A 21,965-nucleotide genomic window follows, 5' to 3' on the forward strand; every position below is an offset into this window, starting at 1 on the left:
TTAACCCACAGAGATAGGCAGCTTATGAAGTGACAGGAGCATAGATGAGAAAAGGGACAGGCCTTTGACCCACAGTAATAAAGTGGCCATTACGGCTGTGCATGTGGAAGGAACTGAGGGGACATTGTGCTGATATAATGGACACCCCACGTCTTACCCTCTGAGACATATGAGCCATTATCCAGCTGTTGGCGGAAACTGGAGGAAACTGGAAGGTGTGTGTCTAAGCCAGACAAACAGCTGTAGATTGTCCGATTGTGTAGGGTCAATTTCAATTTCAATTTCACGTTGTGGAGCTAGACATAGGACTGGCGGTCCGACTGGCTGTCCAACTGCAATAAGTTCTCTGGAACCTTCAGAAAGAAAGCACCAGTCTTTCTCTCAGCCATTCAGCTCTAATCAGGGCAATCAGTGTGGTTTTGTAAAACACATGCACGTCAGCAAAAGTGTTCAGTTGGCCAAAAATATGTTTATTATTAATCCTTTGGAAGGATATATTGCATATGCTTTGTATGTCCAACAACATTTCCTAAGATGCATTGGTATGTAAAATCTGTCCTTTCGTAGAGAACCTAGGGTTGGTATTAAGATCTAACTGGATATATAAATAATAATAATTATTATTATTTATATATATATATATATATATATATATATATATATATATATATATATATATATATATATATATATATATAGATGTGTGTGTGTGTGTGTGTGTGTGTGTGTATATATTAAATAAAATAACCATAACATGCATTGTTTACGGGTGAGGACTTCTGTCTTGTGCATTAGCTTTTCTTGTTGCATTTGTTTGATTTCATATTGAGTTATCTGCCTCACTGCTAGTATTCACACATCAGATGCATTAGTTTCCTCTCTGTTTCCTTACTGATGATCTACAAGTGTTTTGATGAAGAAAACCTTTAATGTTGTTAATGTGGCATTAGTCATTGTTTTGCCTTATCATAAACTCAGTTAAGAATGACATAATTACTTTTTCTTTTAAGGATAACTGTTGGGCACTAGGTCTAGGTCTAGGTTTTTTTTTCATTTTCACTGTTTTGCACCTTAATGCCCATTTGCTGCAGTTCTGGCAGCTCCACATACATATTGTTGTTGTTGTTTTAGCCTCAGCTGTGATCTTTTTATAAATCTTGCTGTGCCACCTTGAGGTTTTGGTGAACAGTATATGCCAATTAAATAAAGTGATAAATCATATTAATTCTACACTCTAAAAATGATTCATGGGGTTAGTGAGTAAAGCTTAAAATCAAGAGCTTTTTCAGCATAAAAAATTAAATTTGTTACATGTACATGTTTTAGTCAGTTGATAACTCATTTTAAGAAGTTGGACAAAATTAAAATAATGAAAACTGTCTTAACTTACATAAAACTTTTACATTAAAATTAAGTTGGTTCGACTTAATTAAGCTTTTAGACAACAAAGCAAATCATGCTGGTTGTACTATAAAAGTCTCATGGGATTTACTCAATAACAGCTAAATTGGAATTACTTAAAAAGATCCATGCAAATTTTTACCTTAATTTTTTTAAGTTGAGCCAGTGTATTATTTTTTAGAGTGTATAGGGTGACCATTATATTTCAGCACCAGGATGCACTACAAGATGGCCACCATTGTCTATTTCATGTGTGATCCTGGTGTATAAAAGATGTCAGAGACAGGCTGACACAGACACTGGCATATGTGTGAGCACAGCTTTGAAAGAGTAGGATTTGACACTGGCCTGCCTGTGAGCACAGCTGTGAGAGCACAATTTGGCATTGGCCTGCCTGTAAGCACAGTTGTGAGAGAGCAGAATTTGGCAGTGGCCTGTCTGTGAGTACATGCGAGAGAGAAGGATTTCACAGTCTGTAAAGCTCAGCTGTGAGAGAGCGCTGTTAGATTTGGCTGTGGTCTGCAGACTCTGACTCTGCCCTAGCACACACAGCACCTTTCAGTGAGTGCCACTTTCATCTCTTCAGCTGGCACTTTCCAGGGCCACGATCACAAATCCCTCATCAGTGAAGGCTAAATCTCCTCCTCTTTGACTCCACAGATTCAGGCATGTCAGACTGTGCACAACCAGATCTTCAGCACTGTATAAACCAGTTTGGTTTCTGCTGATTAATAACTTAGTGTACAACAGTCTTTATAATTAAAAAAATAATTATTAAATAATTAGTATTCAATTATTATTAGTATTAAAATACTGACCTTCACAATTCACAGCTCACAGTCAAGAGGTAGAAAATGTTTCTTTTGCTTTTTCATTGTCATGTAAAAATGAATTCAGTTTGGACTCCAGGTGTAGGTGATATCTTTTTCCTTCACAAAAAGCTGAGATTTAAAAATGAAGTTTGTTGTGAAAAAAGGAACATGCATTCATTGGTGAACAAAAGTGTAAGCATTCAGGTCTTGGATGGTATTGTTTGTGCAAGTTTATCTCTCTCATTGCTATGATGGAAAATCTCCTTCTTTCTCAGTATCTTTGCAACTATAACACCTACTAGGACCAAAGAAGACATGTAGTTTTGTTTCAAACTCAGGACACAAGCATATATGGGAATGTTTACACTCAGCTTTTGATGTTTAAGAACTTTTTTTAACATTTTTATGTGCTCTTCTTGTTCCCAGTTCTGTGCTATCAGGCTGTTCTTTGTTAAGGCCATCATTCTCAGGTCCTTAAACACAAACAGAGAGGGCTCTCATCGCTTTGCCAAGTGACTCTGCCCTGTCAGAGTAGGGATTTTTCTTAGGGAAGAAACCACACTGACGTCTGTATCAGTGTCTACGCTGTAGGGCATCCATACCCCACTTTGTTCCATCTCCATATCTCTGTCTCTCTTTAGCCCCCAATGCCAAGCCGATGGAGCCTTTCCGCTTCATAGTGAGGTATCCGTAGTCCATACAACTGTCAAATCCAGCACACTTTAGACCCTAAAAATCATTCAATCTGGGTTCAGTTCGCCTGATAATCGACTTCACTCGGCTCACTTTTGAAGGTAGATGCATAGATAATCTCCTTATTCAGGCATGTATAATTGATGCCTGAAAATGTCACAGTTGTCCTGAGCTTTTCCTGAATCTTCAGGGGTCCGTTCTGCGCTCACTGAATTAACAAACTCCCAACTCTGGCCACGTCTTCAGCAATGACTGGCAGCTAAATTTCCCCCTCAAACAGTTCTGCCTCTTTCAGAAAGTGTGGGGGTGCAGGTTTGTGTCCTTGGAGGAGTTGTTTTCCTCCTTTTTTATTCTGGTACCGTGGATCTCATGCACATCACATGCACATTTGGAGCACATTAAAACAAAATTTCCACCAAAAAGGCAATTTGGAAGGAAACAGAGTCAAACTGGGATTACACAGCCGCATTTCCGCCGACTCAGTGGCTGTCCATGCACTAGCCCCCTGACGCCGCTAAATGGACTGACCTGCCATTGCCAGACAGCTGAGCGCTGCCCTGCCAAAGGCCAGGGCCAATGAATCCACTCGTTGTGATAGCAGAGCGTTTAAAGTATATGCAGCTGCAATTTGCATGATCTCACTCTTCCTCTCAGATGGATTCAATGGTGGATACACAAGCCAGATTTTATTGTCCTTGGCTGAAAAGTTTTGATTAATTAAACAATCGCTGATTACTGCGGGAGTCAGTGAGGTAGTAAAGGCCACAGCAGACTGGCTTGTGAAAAAGTCCAGTGTTTAAATTCAGTCTAACAAAGCACTAAAACAAAATGGCTTTGTTTAAATATGATCTATAAGAAAGTGCTGAAACAAAATGTTAGTGTTTAAATACAACATTATACTAAGCGAAGAGTGAAAATAAAATAATTTTGTTTTAAAGTTTGTTTTGCTATGAGAAGCTTTTGTGATCCATGAGATATGGTCAGAACAGACTTTATAAGTTGTTGGTAAAATTTACACAGAAACAGTATTTTGCCTAATATTCACTCATTTTACAATGGCCATGTATAAAGTTCTGGTCTGAAAGAGTAATAGGATTTTTATTAAAATGTATTTTTCTTATTTAAGCAGCTTATCTTGCATATGTATACATAGGACTGCTTATCTGTTTTATAATGGAAAAACCAAATGATTTTAAGGTTTAGATCACTTTTGCACAGATGCAATATCATGCAATAGACTTGAGCGCAAGATACATTAACATTGTAAAGCACATTTTGCAAGCTGTCCAAGCTGTGACACAATGTCAGATTCTAGAAGTGACATATTACATAAATGCATTTTTTTCACTCCATGTGATTCCACAGCAGATATCTTGCATGTAAAAGTATGCATTGCCTCCATGTTTGTTGGCCATACCAGAATTATCTGCCAATCTTTTTCACCCAAAATTCAAATAGTAATCATGCTGAAACCAGAGTAAAACAGAGAAAGTGACAAAGTATGTGCTCTTTAATGTGTTTTGGATATCCTTTTTATGATCCTTAGTGGATCAGCTCCCTTAGTTGTCAGTTCCAAAGTTCCAATAAATAAACAAATTAATTAATTAATGTGAAATAAACACATTAAATGAATTATGGATCATTATTTGGGTTATGGACTTTTGAAAACTGGGTTATCCTTTACCCCACACAGATTAATCAATTTTTGACATAGTGATTAGAGAAATCACCCCTCAACTCTCCATTAATCCTTCAGCCTGAAAAGACACACAGTCCAGAAACACAGTGTGACTGTCAGCTTAATCAGCAAGTGTTACATGTCCCTTTAATGGCATCTGTAAATCTTTCTTCAGCAAAACAACGGACAAAACCCAAGTATGGCTTTCCCATTTTGTAAACTTTAAGATAATACAACCAGTCACTGCTTCCACCGACCTGTGAGGTGATTAGCAGGGGTTTTGATTGACTGGACATATGTTAGCATGTTAGCCAAGTGACAATAAAAATAAAAATTATAATAACTAAAAAAGCAATAAAGTGTCATAGACTTCCGAACAAGCGTTACAAAAATGAAAACAAATTATGATTTAGAGAAATCAATAACATAAAACATCTTGCAGTTTCAAAGCTGTAATTAGAAGCATATAAGTTCCTGGGCTGAGCGCATAGAACTGTGAGATAAAGCTAAAATCACTATTATCTTTCTATCCAATTATGATTTAATAAGGATAAATGTGATAAAGATAAATTAGGCCTATATTTCAAAGGTCACGATGGTATTTTTTGTTACATTTCTTATTTTCATTTTTATTATGTTAATATTAAGTCTGAAGTTTTATAATTCAACAAAACCCCTTGCTCCTACCATTAGTAAGACCTGCAGTGGGAGGTCTTGAATGCTTTTTTCTGAATAAATATTTGAGCCACAAGTTTACTCCTTGTCACATAGAGACACAAGGTTTAACTGCCAGATGACTGAGCTTGAGTGAAGCAGTGAGTCATTCCACATGTGGGGTGCATCTTTGCTGCAACTGTGTTCCCACCGTCACTTTGTTTGCGGTAATTTCCTACTTACGTCATGTACATGACAGCTTTATGCTTAATTGCTCATTAGCCATGCAGAGCATATGTGGCCCTGCATCTTGTCTGAGGCCGCTGTGTTGCATTAACATCTTTAGCACGTTTCTAATACACAGTTTGTGCTGCGAGACGTTAGTGCCTCCACACCAGCCGTGGGACAATAGCACCACCTGTTTACCCCATCATCGGCTCACCCCATCTCGGGACCCTCCATTTCTCTGGCTTGGCTTTCACTTTCTGGCTTGGCTTTCAATGTGCCAGCTCTAAACCAAGTGGTCAATTTTGCCCCTTTTTGGAATGTTAACAATATATTTTATTGCTTCCTAGACCAAAATGACTTGATCAAAGCAAATAAGCAGCAAATGAGGGTGCATGTATTCGCATGCAAGAATGCTTTAAAAAGAATTTAAGATTAAGCACGATCGCACATCAGGGCTTGAGCACAAAGGAAGTCATTTGAGAGAGGTGTCCAATTAAAAGATTTAAATAAACATTGAGTCTTATTACCTGTGGGATTGCTTGGGAGGTTCTGCAGTGTGCTGATCTAATGAAGAATAATGATCTACTTGTATAATGTTGTTAGTACAATAAGAAACAATCTAGTATGCAGTGAGCAAATGGAGGAATTGTTTACAAAACATTAATTAAATAAGGACAATTTCTCTTCAATTCTACACAGCTTACAATTTAAGTGTGAGACCAGAGGACCTGGCACAGAATCCAGATGGGAGGAAACACAGCTAGCAGATACTATGTTACATCATCTTTTTGTTTAGCATATGCTCTCATTTACAGCGATGTACAGAACTCACTATTTTTAAATGTCACGCATTAATACTAAGGCAGTTCAGGTTAGGTAACTTGGCCTTGGTTCAAACATGCAGCCATCAGTTGTGAGCTCTGCTTCTTACCAATATGTTACTCTGCTGCCCATCCTTTCTTGCTGTAGTGGCTAGGGTTCTTGTGCTTCATGTGCTGTGGCTGGTGTGAGGTATTGGTATGGGCTGGAGGGGGTTGGGGTTCCTCTACTGAAAGTCCTTTTCCGTGTCACATTAGGGACAGATCATTGCCTTTGATCAATGTCAATCAGTTGAGTCTGTATGTGCCAGCCATATCGCTGTGGAAGACATTTTCACTCACTCTCACATTCTCTCTCTCTCTCTGTTCAGTGCTGTTTGGACAGTTTGTGCTCTTCCAAACCTCTCTCAATGACGTGGTGGATATCTATGATGGGCCTACACAGCAGTCCCCCCTGCTGTCCTCTCTCTCTGGGTCACACTCAGGTAAAAAGCCACCCTGGTCCCCTCTCTCTGGGTCACGCTCAGCTAAAATGCCACCCTGGTCCTCTCTGTATGGGTCACACTCAAGTAAAACTTCACCCTGGTCCTCTCTCTTTGGGACTGTGTCAGGTAAAATGTTGTCCTGGTTCACTCTGTCTCCAGCTGTTACACATTACATATTAGCACTTTAGTGGCACTCAAATAAATCTGAGCCAGAAACATATTCAGCACCTCGGCTTTAACTCCAATTCTATTCTGGCAGTAAACTACTCAACTGCTCTCAAGTCAAATTACATTCATTGGTTCAGTAATTAATTTAGGTTGACTTTTACTCATGATGACATAAAACATATGAATACAGCACATTCAGCTCATATATTTTATGTTTTTATAGCCACTGTAAGGGGATATACAGGGTGTTGTGAAGAGAGGCAGATCTCAGACTGCACATAGCAGAATCAGGAGGTCAGTCTTGTGATTCAGACACCATTCAGCATCAGTGTTCTGCTCCTCCATCCAGGATTCCAGTAGAGCCCCCACAATTTTATCAAATACCGCTGACATTAAAGTCATACCCAAGAACAGAGAATTCTCCAATCGGTTGGTTCCCCCCTGGTCCACTCTCCTGCAAAGTGACCAATCAAGGCTTAGTTGTTCACATGCTGAGAGATCTGAGCTGTGAACTCCATGTTCCCTCTAACACCACTGCCATTCACATAAATCAATACCAAGCTAAAGGCTCATGTGGAGAATTTGTTAGGAGGGCACTTCACTCAAATGCCAGGTAGCTCTGAAATCTGTCCTGCTACTTTGTGCTTTTCAGTTCATTCCTCTGATAGAGATTCTGAGAGCTCATAGTGAAAAGAAGTATGTTTGCTTTCACATCTAAAGCAATGTCGTGATATACTGTGTCATGACAGCATGGGATAGATGCAGGAGCATGACTTTGCTCAATTTGTCACACAAAGTTACTGTAACGGCTCAGGCAAGGACTCAGTCGCAGACCAAGACAGCTTCAGTTTCCAGGCGGGTTTAATGATGACGACAGGCAAGTAGCGAAACCAAAAAGCAGGCAGGGTCGAAAACTGGAAGGCAGTCCGTGGACAAAAACAGGGTCGGGAACCAGAGCAGGCAGGGTCAGGAACCGGGCAGGCAAATGATCAGGCAACGGGACAAGACGGCAGGCAGAAAAACGAAGACGAAGGACAGGCAGTGTCAAACACGGAGAAATCAGAAATCAAAAAACTGCGGGAACGAAACAGGTACAAAAAAACCCTGAGACGAACTGGCAAACAAGACAGGAACAAGCAGGGTAGAAATAGGGCTGGGCTGATGAGGAGATGGGATGCAGGTGGGCAGGCAGGCAGGTGAAGGTAATGGGGCAATCAGGTGGGCGGGGACCAGGCGGGGAGCGGGGCGGGGCTGGAACACAAGGAAAACAAAAAGCACATGGACAGGGAAAAAACAAAAACACCACAGCTAGGGGGGCGGAGTCCTGACAGTTGCAAACAGATGGTGCCATAACATCATAAGAGATTGCAGAGGCTGCGTAAAGGCTAAAATGGACTGCTGCGCAACAGCCTCTTTAAACTGCATAGCAATTTACTCTCGCCCTCATCAATTGACTTTCAAGTGTTTTACAATGAAGGACCTGCTGTTCACTGTTCACTGCTGAGGGGAGTGTAAATGAATCACTGCGCAGGGCTGCGTAACAGGTGGAACAGGGAAGTGCCTCTTCAAGAACACAGCATGTAAACAACGGGGTCACAGGCTCAAATCCCAACAAGCTTGGCCACACGTTGCACACCCAGCACTGCCTGCTGTCTGCATTTCTGGCACTTGGAGCTGTGCTTGGGGTACGGGGCCAGGACCAGTGTGTCACACATGTATTATCTCTGTTACTTTGAGCTCATGGAAAGAGAGTGTTGGTAGAGCGTGGAGTGTCCCGTCCCCCTGTCCCTCCCGTCCACCCCCCGAGATAAAAGAAAGTGAGAGAAAGTGATTGAGACGAGGGGAATAAAAGGTGGGATGAAAGTACCTCATTGACAATCAATAAGAGAGGGGCCGCCACTTATCAAAGCACTCTCCACGCACCTTTATGCCCTGCACAAATACAACATTTCATTTGATTTGCCCATGAAAGACCAAATGTGAGGCTGAGTACAAAGGGAGATCAAAGGCGCCCGCGAGGGGTCCTTAGCGTCAAATGGGCGCTAAAAACGAGTGCTTCACTTTACTCTAGGGTGGATTTGGAACAAACACAAAATCCATTAAACATAAAAAAGCTAAAGTGTAATAAATGCATATGTTTATATTCATATATTCATATGTTCTTCCTCTCTCCTTTTTAGGAGAGTCTCTGCCTTTAAGCACAGGGAACCAAGTCACCATCAAGTTCACCACAGTCGGGCCGGAAACGGCCAAAGGCTTTCATTTCGTGTACCAAGGTAAGATTTTACTCCTGGCCTTTGGGTATCACTTTAAATATTGCTTTTTTGAAGAGCTGTGACTGTCCAATAAAACGGAACTGAAGTGACAGAAGATGGTTTCCAACAGTGAATATGAAAGCAACACCCTTTCACACACAGGGTCTGCCAAACAAAGCATTCTCTGAAAACCGTATGTCGTTATGCTGTCTGGTTTGAATTATTAGGACTGAGCTGCCCACCATCTCACACAGCTGCTGACACATTCCCATCTTCTGGGGACATTTCAACTTCAACAATGCAAGAGTTTATACATATTTCACATGTATAAACCTTGTTAAAAACCCAAGCTCCACTTCTGTGTGCCATATGCTTTTATTGTTAAAGAGAAAAAGGCTTAGACACAGTCATCTTTCTCCCATGGCTGTTCTGACAGCAGCCGTTGCCAGGGGTTTGAGAAATATAGCAGGGAGAAAATCAAATCATACAGTACAGCAAGTTACTTGCGTGGGTCGAGTTAAAAATGAATATGTGTCATGCAGGAGACGCTCAAACTCCCACTAATAATTGCTTCTGGGAGAAAACAACAATTCTTCTTTATTGGGACACAATACCCAGGTACAAATTTCTTTGTTTAGCAAGGATATGAGTACTTTATACCAATTTGGTACCTCAATTATCTCTTCATTTTTAAAAGAAGTATATACTTCAATGTCACTAAAGTCAATGACTGAATCTCAAAAAAGGGTCCTTCGGAATATTTTCTGTAACATTTGCATTTAATGCTCTATGGTGTCTGGAAATACTCAAGAATACCATCATTTGATGACTGGTATAAAGACAAAAGCTAAGAATAGCACACTTTTGATATCCCCATACGTCATTAAAGATGTAGGAATCCCCTGAACAAATTAACCTCTCCCCAGCATCAACAAGAAGGCTACCTTCAGAAGAGCAAACACATTCCCTTTCAGCACAGAGGAGACTGGATTTACATCAGGGCACACCTTGTGACAAATTATTAATAAATATAGTAGTGTGGAAAAGTTAGCAGGAGGGTCTGCGGTGTCTGTAATGTGACAGTAAAACTGTCACACACTTCCCTGGACTCTGCAACTCTGCCAAGCAATTTCTCACAATAGAGGTGTCACCCCCGCAAGGTTCTTAATTTGCTCAGTGGTTGCAGGAGAGTGACGTCAAAGGCCAAAGGGAAGAGTGTATTAAGACTTACACCCTCTGAGGTTCCTCTGTTCACCACAGAAATCCAGCATTGTGGTGTAGTGGTAAGAAGCAGGGCTCATAATCCAGAGGCTGCTGGTTCAATTCCCAGCTAGGCCTCTGCTGTTATATCCTTGGGCGAGGCACCTACCTCAGATTTGCATTAGTAACACTGTATACATGGATTGAAAAATGTAACTCATATAAGTTGCTCTGGATAAGAGACTCTGCTAAATGACGATAATGAGTTGCTGTCATTGGGTGAGTATCTCTGTTTGAAGTACAAGGATGTCAGGCCATCCCTCTATATCCCACAGAATCTTACCTGTCACCTTTTGGCGCCTTTTCCCCCCAGCTGTCCCCAGGACTAGTTCAACCCAGTGCAGCTCGGTCCCCGAGCCGCGCTTCGGGAAGAGGATCGGGAATGACTTTGCGGTTGGTGCTGTCGTGCTATTTGAGTGCAACCCGGGCTACACCCTACATGGCTCCATCGCCATCCGCTGCGAAACGGTCCCCAACGCCCTGGCACAGTGGAATGACTCACTGCCCACGTGCATCGGTGAGTATGAAGAGCGCATGCCCCAAGGTCTGCTGGGACATCCAAAGCACCCTGTCCTGACATTATGAGAGGCAGGTCAATCCATGTGACTCTGTCATGAACCTGGCTAATTATGGACACAAGCATGGACATGAAACAGACAAAGCTTGACTTGGGGACATTTTTCCCACAATCCCATGATGACAAATGACATATTATTTCCCCTTTGGCAGAGCAGTCATCAGGTTTAAAGAGTGTGAAGTGTGTATGGGGGGGGGGGTGTTTAGAATAACATGTGCACCAGTCACAATCATAGGAGATCTCTCTCCGCCAACAGCTGAGAAATTATCATTGCATATTACATTGTAATATGTACTGCAATTTCCAGGTAAATGGCTTTAAAGTATACGCCACTCAGAGGCTATGCAGAAAACACAACTTCTTTAAAGATTTCCTTTGATTTCATGACAGCAAAAAAGATCCTATTTCTTTGTAAATCACATGAAATATTTTTTCCCAATTCCAGAAGGTAAGAAAGCTCCATTTTATCCATCTCACTCTCATTTATGCACATCCTCATTCTGAACAGTTGGCTTGTGCTGTTATTGCAAGTACCCTCTAAAAGTCATTACATTACAGACCAATTTTTCCTCTGAATGTGTTTGGTGCAAGGCAATGGGGCTGAGGCCACTGTGGGAGACTGGAGTGAATTTGACCCCTTAGTGCCCTCCTCTTCCACTAGGTGTAGCAAGTGTTTCTACAGGGTCTCTTCAAAGTACCATGTACTTTCCACTTTAAGAATGATATTTTTCAATCACAGCAAACATACCCCCTCCCTCCCCCGGTTACTCTTTTCATGGAACAAAGGGCGCTGTCCATGCATTAGAGTGCTCTGCACTGATTACTGGCCACTTTTATGAGCTGGAGCGGCCTGACAAGCAATACTGCTGAGTATTCTCTGCACCAAGGCAGTTCCCGCCTCCGCAGTCTCTCTCTCTCTCCAAATGCTGCCCTGAACCGAGGGGTGAAAGGTGAAAGGTGTATTTCCTGATTACCGGAGAGCTTGCTGCACTTTATATATCAGGAGTGAAATATGAATGAGTCTGATATTGCCCTGAACAGAATTTGTTTAATAATTTAAGTGTCTGTCGCAAACGTCTTGGACTGCATTCTCTCTCTCTCTCTCTCTCTCTCTCTCTCTCTCTCTCTCTCTCCCTCCCTCTCTTCGCTTCTGCCTCCCTATGTCTCGCTCTCTTTTCCTCTCTTGAATACCTAAAGCATTTCATCTCCAATATTAGACATCAATCATCATGTCCCTACCTGCTCTTAGCTGTTTAAACAAAGTGATTGGCGTTGACCTCTAGATTATCCTGCTGTCCTTGACAGATACCATCACTTATGTGCAGAGGAGGGTGTCCTGGCAGCATTAGATACCCAGCAATGCCTCCTCTATTGACAGATCCTCTCTCCTGCTGCATATGGCACTGAAGACAATACTGGCAAGCCTTCAATAAACAAGAGAAAATTGCTTAGCACAGCTCCCTATCGGGGCCTTTCAGGGACTGACATTTATATTCAGAAAAGATGTTCCTTTCTGAGTGTTTTTGCATAAATATGATAGAATGCATGCACTGTATGAGGTGAAGTGAATAGATGCAGATTGCTAGCCAGGCCACGGGCTGCAGCATATTTCGCATAATAGTCTCCACAATACACCATGTTCCCTTCCTCCTGTGACCTTGCAAGAAATGATTGGGAAAAAATTGAGACTGAGTGTCATTTTTGTTCTTTCCATTATCTTTGCATTGTCATGCTTTCCTGTGCTGTGATCACCTTAAGAGGAATTTGTGGAATGGTGTCAAGCAAGACTTATTTCAACAAAACCAGCCATCACTAGTACTGGTGGGTCTTGCACCTTCAGAATTTAAACTTTCTATTATAAGTCAATAAATGACTTGGGAACAGGCCTAGATCATCTATAATGATATAATGCCTGTACGTCTTGTACGTCTAAATTTGCAGGGGAAAACTTGGTCAGACAGGTGGCTGGTCTGTTGTTATTATTATTGAAATGCTAATTCAGTTTTATCATTGCTGTTTTCATTATTGAGTTACTTGTACAATGCATTCACTGTAATGAGAAACGGTGCCAAATAAAGTCTACAATTAAACTGAGAACAGATTAAACACAGGATGAACAAACTGTAAATAATAGGGAGAATTACAGGGGTTGTTGGAGGAAAATTGAACAGGTTAACAGAGACATAAACAAATATAGTATCAAGAGGCATGAGGACCGCAGGCAGGACAGTGATGGGAGTGGAAATGCATGCTATTAAGAAGTGACATACCAAAGGTAGAAACCAAGTAGTAAATGTAATGTAAATGTAAATGTAAATGTAAAAGTAGTAGAAAACCACAGTGTTCTTGTGCTAGGGGGCAGTCCACTCTCAAACAAGGAGATAGAGAATGTGGTGGAAAGAGTGTACCTTTGGAGAGTGGTCCCAGGGGAGAGACTCATGTAGACCCCTTAAAGGTAATAATCAGATTAGCAGTGGGTCTGTGGTTTTACCAGCAGGAGCTGCTGCCAGACTCCCCCAGACTAGCCCATGCAGCCCAGAATGCACCTTTCTGGGTGATGTCATTCCAGGAGTGAAAGTGGTTGCAAGGTGTGTATAAGTGCAAACTACACGTGTATTGAAATGGTGCAATGTATTTAATAGCTGGTGTTGACCTTTTTCTATGCCATTCCTCACATTCTGTCTTCCTTAGTTCATTCAGACAGTGGGAATGCATTAAATGGAAGGACACAGGCTGCAATGGGCTGGAATCTGGAAGGATGTACATTATGATATCTTACAGAACTAATTCATTATATCATGTGATCTGTGTTCCTTCTGTGGAATACACAAGAATAAAGAGGGGAACAGGCCATCCACACTATCTTGACTCGCTGTTTGGCCCATAACCCAGAGTGAATCTGTCACTCAAGATGGATCTTGAAGGATCCCTTCTGTTTCTGACATTGCTGCAAATTCAGACTAGTCAGTCCTTCCTTTGACTTTCTGTGTGATGAATTACTAGCTTCACTGGGAACTGTGTTGTAGTTTTTAGCCATTTCAACCAGTGTCTCCTGCTTCTGTTCACTGCTTCTGTTCACTGAAAGTAATATGAGGTCACCTTTCCTGTCTGCCTTATTAGAACAGTACAAACTCCAGCCAATCCCTTCTCGACATGATATTGTCACACATCACATGGGTTGGCTGTTGGTCTCCTAGGCTAGTGAAATCACTCAGGAGCAATTTGTGCAGTTTCCTCCTCCGGCCCTCTGCTTTGACAGTATGGAAGAAAACATAGCAACATGTTCTGTAAGGAGTATTGAGACAAAAACTGCAAAGGATCAACTTTATGGTATTGTTTAAGGTGGCAGAGTTGGGCTGGGATCCTGCTATCTGCTTCCACAATTAATGCCATTTCCCAAAAACAACACTTTTTGAAATGAAACAAATGGAAAACTGGAATGGAAATGGAAAAGGGACTGCAACATGCCATTGAGTTGCACAAGGTAGATATTCGCCTAGAGTGAAAATTGCAGAAAAACAACATACTGACACAGCAATGCTAGATTTATCTTACATATCACATAAAGTGTCTATAAAGTATCTATAAATTGACTAGAAGTAACATATAAAGTTTCTATATGTTAAAATACATAGATCATAGTAAATGCAACCTACTGTGTCAATGCTCTATGAGAACAACTTTGCCTTATATCATAGTGTTTGCATGGTGCCAAACAATTATTCATATAACTGACCATATACTCCATATGTAGCTATTTATTGTGAACCATTTTCAGTGATATGGGGATTGCTTGTTTTTATCTATGTTGGGATGATACAAAGTGAATATTTCACAGAATTTTAACTGTGGGGCCTATGGGCAATCCTGAAATTTGCCTAAGTCTCTGCTGTGTAGGCGTGGGTCCAGGCCTGCCAAGCTAGCCACTGTAAAACCAAGGATAAGCCTGTCTCATTTTCCCCGTGTAATTTAATCTAGACATTCTCGTGAGGGTGAGGAGGATCACTAAGTGCAATTTTGCACACAGGTTTCCTTTAATCTTGCATGCTCGCCCCTCTAATCTGTTGTATCTTTTCTGATATGGTTCATATCCAACTATGAACCCATGTTATGTGTCATCCATTTGCTAAACCTCTAATTGTGCAGACAATCATGTAAAACTAGCTCATGTGAGGCTAGCTGCCTTTTTCATTTACATCTCAGCAGTATTTCAAGTGCACATGGACATTACATTCAACCAAAATTTAATCAGATAACAAACTGGTAATTTTTTGGCTGTGAATTTTATACTGATGTTGCCTTATGTCTCATTGATTTTATTTCTGTTTGATTTTTGACACAAATGTGTACAAGTGGAAAAATACACAGTGCTTTAGTTTTTAATAAACACATTTTCTCCAAGTGGTTATGAATCATACAAATTCAGATCGGCCTCTACAATAATTTAAATGCCTTATTTCTCTAGAGCAATAATCTAGAGCAGTGTTATTCTCGGCACAAAACTGTATGAGTTAAAGTGTCAAATTCAAAATTTAATAACATTTTTAACATATTACAAAGTGTGTCATATGAACTGTTGAAAAAAAAACAACTGCCCCCACCTTCATACATAAATCATGCATGTACTGTATATTGCAATATATAAAATTACAACTGCAATATATTGGAAAATACATTCTACAATATAAGCATAAAATTGCATATATGAAAGTGCAACAATGTCTATAGTAAATATGGGTATGCACCTTGAAATACATCCTGTGATATGTTCATAAGATAACCTGCCTGTTAAGAGCTGTTACTTTTTTATTTCTAACATATTGATACAGATCATTTCTTTAAGGACATGTTCATTATTCTGTTGCTTTTGAAACTTTTTACTTTGGATGTCATGGCCCGCATCTGCCATCGCTGGTCACACCATTGCGTTTGCCAGACCCGTGCCTTGTTCTGTCGCGCTCAGGTCCTTGTTTCAATTTACTTTCCCTTCTGCTGGCAGGGGAGGCCGTGACGCAAGGGCTCTGTGTCGTTCGCTACGCCATTCACCATATTGCCTAACATCCCTGCCTTAAATGTGCCCTGCAGTGCCCTGCGGCGGAGCGCTGACAGCTCGCAGAGGGACCATCCTGTCTCCCGGCTACCCAGAGCCCTACGACAACAATCTGAATTGTGTGTGGAAGGTCTCCGTGCCCGAAGGAGCCGGAATCCAAGTGAGAGTCTCAGCCGTTTGAAGTCCTACAAATTAAATGTCTGAGGTTTGAAAGTGTACGCAGCATAAGAAGCTGAAACTTTAATAAAGGGAATTCTTAATACCCGATTAATTATGAAAAAGACAAATGTTTAATTTATTGTGAAAAGTGTATTTTGAAATGAAACTCCTGTTTTTGAATTCTATTTCTTATTACTATTTCATTTGTTGATTTCGTGACTGTTCTTTTTTTGTTTGCTCACTGGGTTTTCCTGTTTGAGGGTATTGCTGTGGTGAGATAACCTCTATTGGTGGCACTGAGTTGTTCTTTCTCCCCCTCTCCTGTTCAGGTCCAAGTTATAAGTTTCGCCACAGAGCACAACTGGGACTCTCTGGACTTCTACGATGGGGCAGATAACAACGCCCCAAGACTTGGAAGCTATTCAGGTAAATAACGCAGATGAGGTTATTAAAAAGTTATATGTTCACATTTTGAGTCAGTAGGCTGTAGGGATCATTGAGCATGTTGCCAGGGATGGGAGTGCCTCAGTGAGTGCTTCCCACCACCATGTCTGGGTGGCTCTGTATAAATCCATGCCAAAGAGTTTGATCACTCCCTGTATTAAATGCCAAATGTTCCACTAGCTGCATATCCGTCTCTCAGTTCCTGAAATCAAACCCTGTTGCACTGAAAAATTGAGAACACAGTGCTGTTGGACTACCACAGACTGTCTGTTATATTAATCTGTGAAGGTTTTATTGAGAAAGCATGCACACTACTGTTTTTTATTTGTTTTTTTAGTAATTGCCCATTTATAAATCATGTGATGCAGTGGACACAATGTGCACTGTCAGGGGGCAGGCACGGACTCAGACACAGACCAGGCGAGTTCGTGGTGGCAGTACAGGCAGAGTCAAAAAACCAGGAAGGCAGTCCGAGGCAAAGACAAACCAGGAGCAGGGTTCAGAGACAGGAACAGGCTGGGTCGAAACCAGGTAGGCAGGCAGATCAGGCGACCAAGGCAGGACGGCAGGTAGTGACAAGGTATGAAGTCAGGCAGGAATTGGTACGGGAACAACAACATGAGAAACAAGGCAGGACCATAACAGGGCAAGCACTGACACAAACTGGCAACAAGACAGAGACAAGCAGGGTAGATATAGGGCTGGGCTGATGAGGAGATGAGATGCAGGTGGGCAGGCAGGCAGGTGGAGGTGATCAGGAAATCAGGTGGGCGGGGACAGGGCTGGAACACATGGGAACAGTAAACAAAAGCACATGAATGACTCTGACAGACAGGGAGAACACCAAAACAGCTAGGGGGCCAGAGTACTGACAGTGCACAGTCCCCAGCTGGTCATTCTATGAGTGGGAAAGCACACAGAGGGCTGGCCTGTTCCTCAGTCACTCATAATATGCCAGCTTGTCATTACTTATTCAAGCAGAGTTATGTGCCAGCAGTACACAACGTCTAGGGCATGTTCTGCCTCATACGTGTCGTGAGCAAATGTCAGTTTCTTGGCTCATGGCATCACAGGATCCAGTGGAAAGCATGTGCGCTTCCTCACTCTGGCTAATCATGGGCTGGGTTTGACAATAAATGTCAGTCTTTCAGGAACGACGTCCCACTGCTTTGGCGCTACATTGTTTATCCACAAAGCCTTTCATAGCCTGCTGAAGCACAATGACAACATGCACCTGCTGAGATGCCCCAGTCAGCATCTGGGTAACAAAGCAAGGGGGGCTCACCGTAACGAGGCCATCTCTTGGGAGCCAAGGCTTCCCCTCATCCCCGGGGGGTCCAATCATACAGAATGACGATAGATGAGCAGGTCTGCAGGCATTCCCAGAAATGGTTCCTCTTTCCAAAGAATATGAAATTCACAGACCGCCCTTGAAAAATGTTCTTGTTGAGGGAGAAATGAATCATTAATGAGGGAGGCGTTTGATGCAATGATGGTAGAACGTCATATAGCAAAACATACAGCATTGCAAGGAACAGCTCGTTTGCCACTCCCTCAACATGCTTTCTGGAGGTACCCCTGAGCATGGCTGGCAGCTGTCTCACTGCAGTCACATGACCAGTATTGATCACTTAACCAGTGGTCAAATAGTACTAAGCTGTTTTCACATATGAACTTCGGACAATGTCTGGAGAATCAGGTCCGGACATTGTCCGGAGTTGCCCTTTCACACATGTAGCACACAACAGGAGATTGTCCGTGTCAGATGCGTTCTCACCTATTGGAAATATTCCATTTGGTTTAGGTGAGGGGCGGCGCCTGGGTAGAGCATGCAGGAGGCAGGACATGACGCAGAAAGTATGCTGCTGTATTCGAAACCACCCACTGCATACTGTGTACTGCGTACTACACAAGTATATACTGTATACTGCATGCTATTTTTCAGTGTAATACCCAGTCTGCGATCATTAATCATTACATTTGTAGTATGTTACATTGTTGTGTGAAATAATTGCGAGTTTAGAAACGTCCAGATTTCCTCGTGGTAATTTTTCAGCTAGATACCACTTGCAGTGAAAAGTATTGACGAGTTCACATAAAGTATTCTGCAGGCAAGCAGAAAAGAGTACGAAGCAGATGTTTGTATTCTTGATAGAAACGTCATCAACACGCCCACTCGCTCGCTGTGAATTCTCCGGAAAATGACCTGCTCTATTCACACATGGACTCAATCCAACATTAGACGGACTTTGTACTAGCAACTGGCAGAGTGAAGTCTGTCTCATGTCCAGTCCGACTGATTCAGACATTTGCGTTCTCACATACAGCTCCTCCGGGTAATGGCTAGATAAGTTCTGGCTTTCAGTGCATGTCTGAAAGGGGCTCTAGAAATGCAATGATTTATGGGAATGGCACACTACCTGATCATGTCACCTGTAAGCATACATTAATGCTTACCTGTTTTGCTGGTATTAAACCTATATTTCTACTTTCATAAACATGTTTTAGATTCAGGTTATTTTCCAGTTCTGCATGCATTTTCCTGCTTAACAGGTACATGTACCTGTTCATTTTTATGTTTTCAATAATGTATTACTCAAACTAGACTGAATGGCCAGTTTCCCCCCCATTAGAATTGTTATGTTCTTATGCATGTTCTTATGTATGTGTCTAACTGACACACTCAGGATGTAAACAGTCTGAATGTTGAGCAAATGACCAACTGCTTTTCTTGAATTTTCAGGGACTACAATCCCGCAGCTCTTGAACAGCACCTCCAACAACCTGTACCTGAACTTCCAGTCGGACATCAGCGTTTCTGCAGCGGGGTTCCACCTGGAGTATACAGGTATAGCGTGTGGGTGTGTAGGCATGTGGGCGCATGGGCACGTGGGGTAGTATGGCCTGGGTGTGGGAGCTGGTGGAGGGCCAGCCGTACCCTCTCAGTCTGCATGCACGCTTTGAGTACTGCTGCAGATACGCTGCTCCCCAGCAGAGGTATCAGTCTTTCTGCTTTATGTCTCTGTTGGATGAATGTGTCCCATCTAGCCGGCCCCTGCTCAGGCTGGGCTTTGTCACAGCCTTATCACTGCAATTACTGCCACTGCTGCTACTGCTCTTCTCCATTGTCATCTGTGCTCGGTAAAAATGCAAAAAAGCTGTAGCGAGGTTTTAAAGGGGTAATATTTTAATGTTTCACCAGCCAACACAATCGCATCAAGCTGCTGACTGTCTTCACAGGAAATGTCTGTTTTGTTGTGTGTCAAAGAGGGAGTGTTTTTAAAAGCACTCACAGCAGAGTTGAGAAGTAAGAAAGTGTTGCCTCTCCTATCCTGTAACACAGCTCACCTTTTATATATAAGCTTCATAGCTGCCTTCACATGCCATTGCATGACTGGGTCTCCATAGTCATGTTAAACACATACTATGACATGTGATATTTAAGTGTGATCTTGCAGATATTCAGAGGGATTCAAAATGGAATTTTAAGTCTTACTTCAGGACAATATTTCCCTCATTGTAATTCTTCATGGGCTTTGACAGTGTAGTCTACTGTATGCAGACAAATGTAGGATCCAGTTGTAAATTTTTTGTTGTTTTTCGTCATGCCTCTGCATTTTAATGTAATCAAGTATTAAATCACTGGCACTACACTTACTGGAGAGTGCTAAAGATTAAACAATCTTGAAAAAATAGTTTCATTTCTCTCACATAAATAGCATTTTACTTTATGAGTTCGATATTAATGAATTTATTTATGATTGTAAAAGCCCAGATTGCCAGTAAAGAGGTTCTGATGTCACTCTCAATTCTAGCTGTGTGACATCAGTTTTGAGCAGTCCCCAGCCGCTCATGTTTGTACAAATCCACTCTCCTCTGTCCGAAGCGATAGGTTTGGATTCCTGCCCGGAGCCGCAGACCCCCACCTATGGGATTAAAGTAGGCGACCGCTACATGGTGGGCGACGTGGTGCAGTTCCAGTGTGAGCAAGGCTACTCCCTGCAGGTAAGCCAGTCAGGGCTCTCTGTGCGGCTCCGCTCGCAAACCCCAGCTCCTTGTGATGTTGCTGCCAGTCCTCGGCAGTGTGCACCATGGCTGTATCAGAGATGGCCTTCAGCTGGCAGTTAAAGTCGGGGCACACATCCCAGTGCCAACAGTGTGAGCTGTAGAAACTGGTGAAACCGGTGTGATTTAGATCTATGGCACTTAACCTGTGGCCTTCACCCGTTCAGAGTTCACTGCTGATTGTCATTATAAAACCAGGAGACTGGCTGTGATAATTGTTTAAAAGGACACCATTGGGGGAATGCCTGTCTTCATTTTTGTGGCCTGTGTAGCTGTCTCATATACAACAGTACTACTTAGACATTTAGTGTTTATGCTAATGATTTTTAATTAGTTTAGACTGGAAGGCCAGATAAATACAAACACATACAGTAGGTAATAGAAAATAAATACAAAGTAAATAGAAGTTGGCCCTTTTGATGTTGCCACAGTGGTAGTGGTAGTGGAGTTTTAATTCTAGCTCTGTGTGTTAGCTTCATAAGTTTCCATGACTGTTTGCTTTGTAACTGAGTGCCATTGCTTGTGAAGTATTTGGTATGCTTTGTATTGAGTGATATTGCTTGTGGGGTGTTTGGTTTGCTTTGTACTGAGTGACACTGCTTGTGGAATGTTTAACTGCTAGTAATAAACCTGCCTTCACTTTTTTTCAGGGGAACCCTTACATAACCTGCATGCCTGGACCAGTGCGAAGATGGAATTACCCTGTGCCTCTGTGTCTCGGTACATCTTTAAAATGGCCATTTCACCAAAGCCTAGAAGCCAGTGTCTATAAATAAAAGATGTAACATGTGAATAGGCTATATCCATAGCATTAGCAAAAAGAGTCTGTAGAGATGGTTTTGCAATTAATTAGAAAAACAATACTTTGGATATTATGGTATTAAGACCTATGGATGGATGTTCTGTTGGACTACAGTGTACTTTAGACAAACCAGTAATTTATTTCAGTCTCATAGAGATTTATTTCAGTTTCATAGAAATTTTAGAGTGATATATTTTGCAACACCCACCCAAACAGAAACTATCATCTAAAGGTGTAATTAGCATACTTTATAACGTATGACTCTCAACCCCCCATCAAAGAAATCACTGGAGGGCAAAATTAATGAAATATCAAACGATAAAAGAGCTAAAACTAGTGATGTGTGATGTACTTCTTAAAAGGAGTATAAACTGGGAGTGAGGTGCGCCCAGGCCAACTGTTTCAGCACAACACAG

The 21,965-nt window shown here is 41.8% G+C and overlaps 1 protein-coding gene across 2 annotated transcripts in view; it reads left to right on the top strand.

The window, feature by feature from the left end:
• Positions 1-21,965, top strand: part of csmd3b (CUB and Sushi multiple domains 3b) — a 523,594-nt gene that overhangs the window by 409,628 nt on the left and 92,001 nt on the right. The window contains exons 32-39 of one of the 2 annotated variants that reach the window (XM_036516253.1): positions 6,656-6,769; positions 9,118-9,213; positions 10,766-10,969; positions 16,115-16,239; positions 16,568-16,664; positions 19,426-19,530; positions 20,569-20,687; positions 21,398-21,467. In XM_036516253.1, the coding sequence (XP_036372146.1) occupies positions 6,656-6,769; positions 9,118-9,213; positions 10,766-10,969; positions 16,115-16,239; positions 16,568-16,664; positions 19,426-19,530; positions 20,569-20,687; positions 21,398-21,467 (930 nt within the window). The remainder of the gene's footprint in view (positions 1-6,655; positions 6,770-9,117; positions 9,214-10,765; positions 10,970-16,114; positions 16,240-16,567; positions 16,665-19,425; positions 19,531-20,568; positions 20,688-21,397; positions 21,468-21,965) is intronic. The other variant, XM_036516254.1, reaches the window with a different exon arrangement.

The sequence above is a fragment of the Megalops cyprinoides genome, chromosome 21 (genome assembly GCF_013368585.1).
Source record: "Megalops cyprinoides isolate fMegCyp1 chromosome 21, fMegCyp1.pri, whole genome shotgun sequence".
Taxonomy (NCBI): domain Eukaryota; kingdom Metazoa; phylum Chordata; class Actinopteri; order Elopiformes; family Megalopidae; genus Megalops; species Megalops cyprinoides.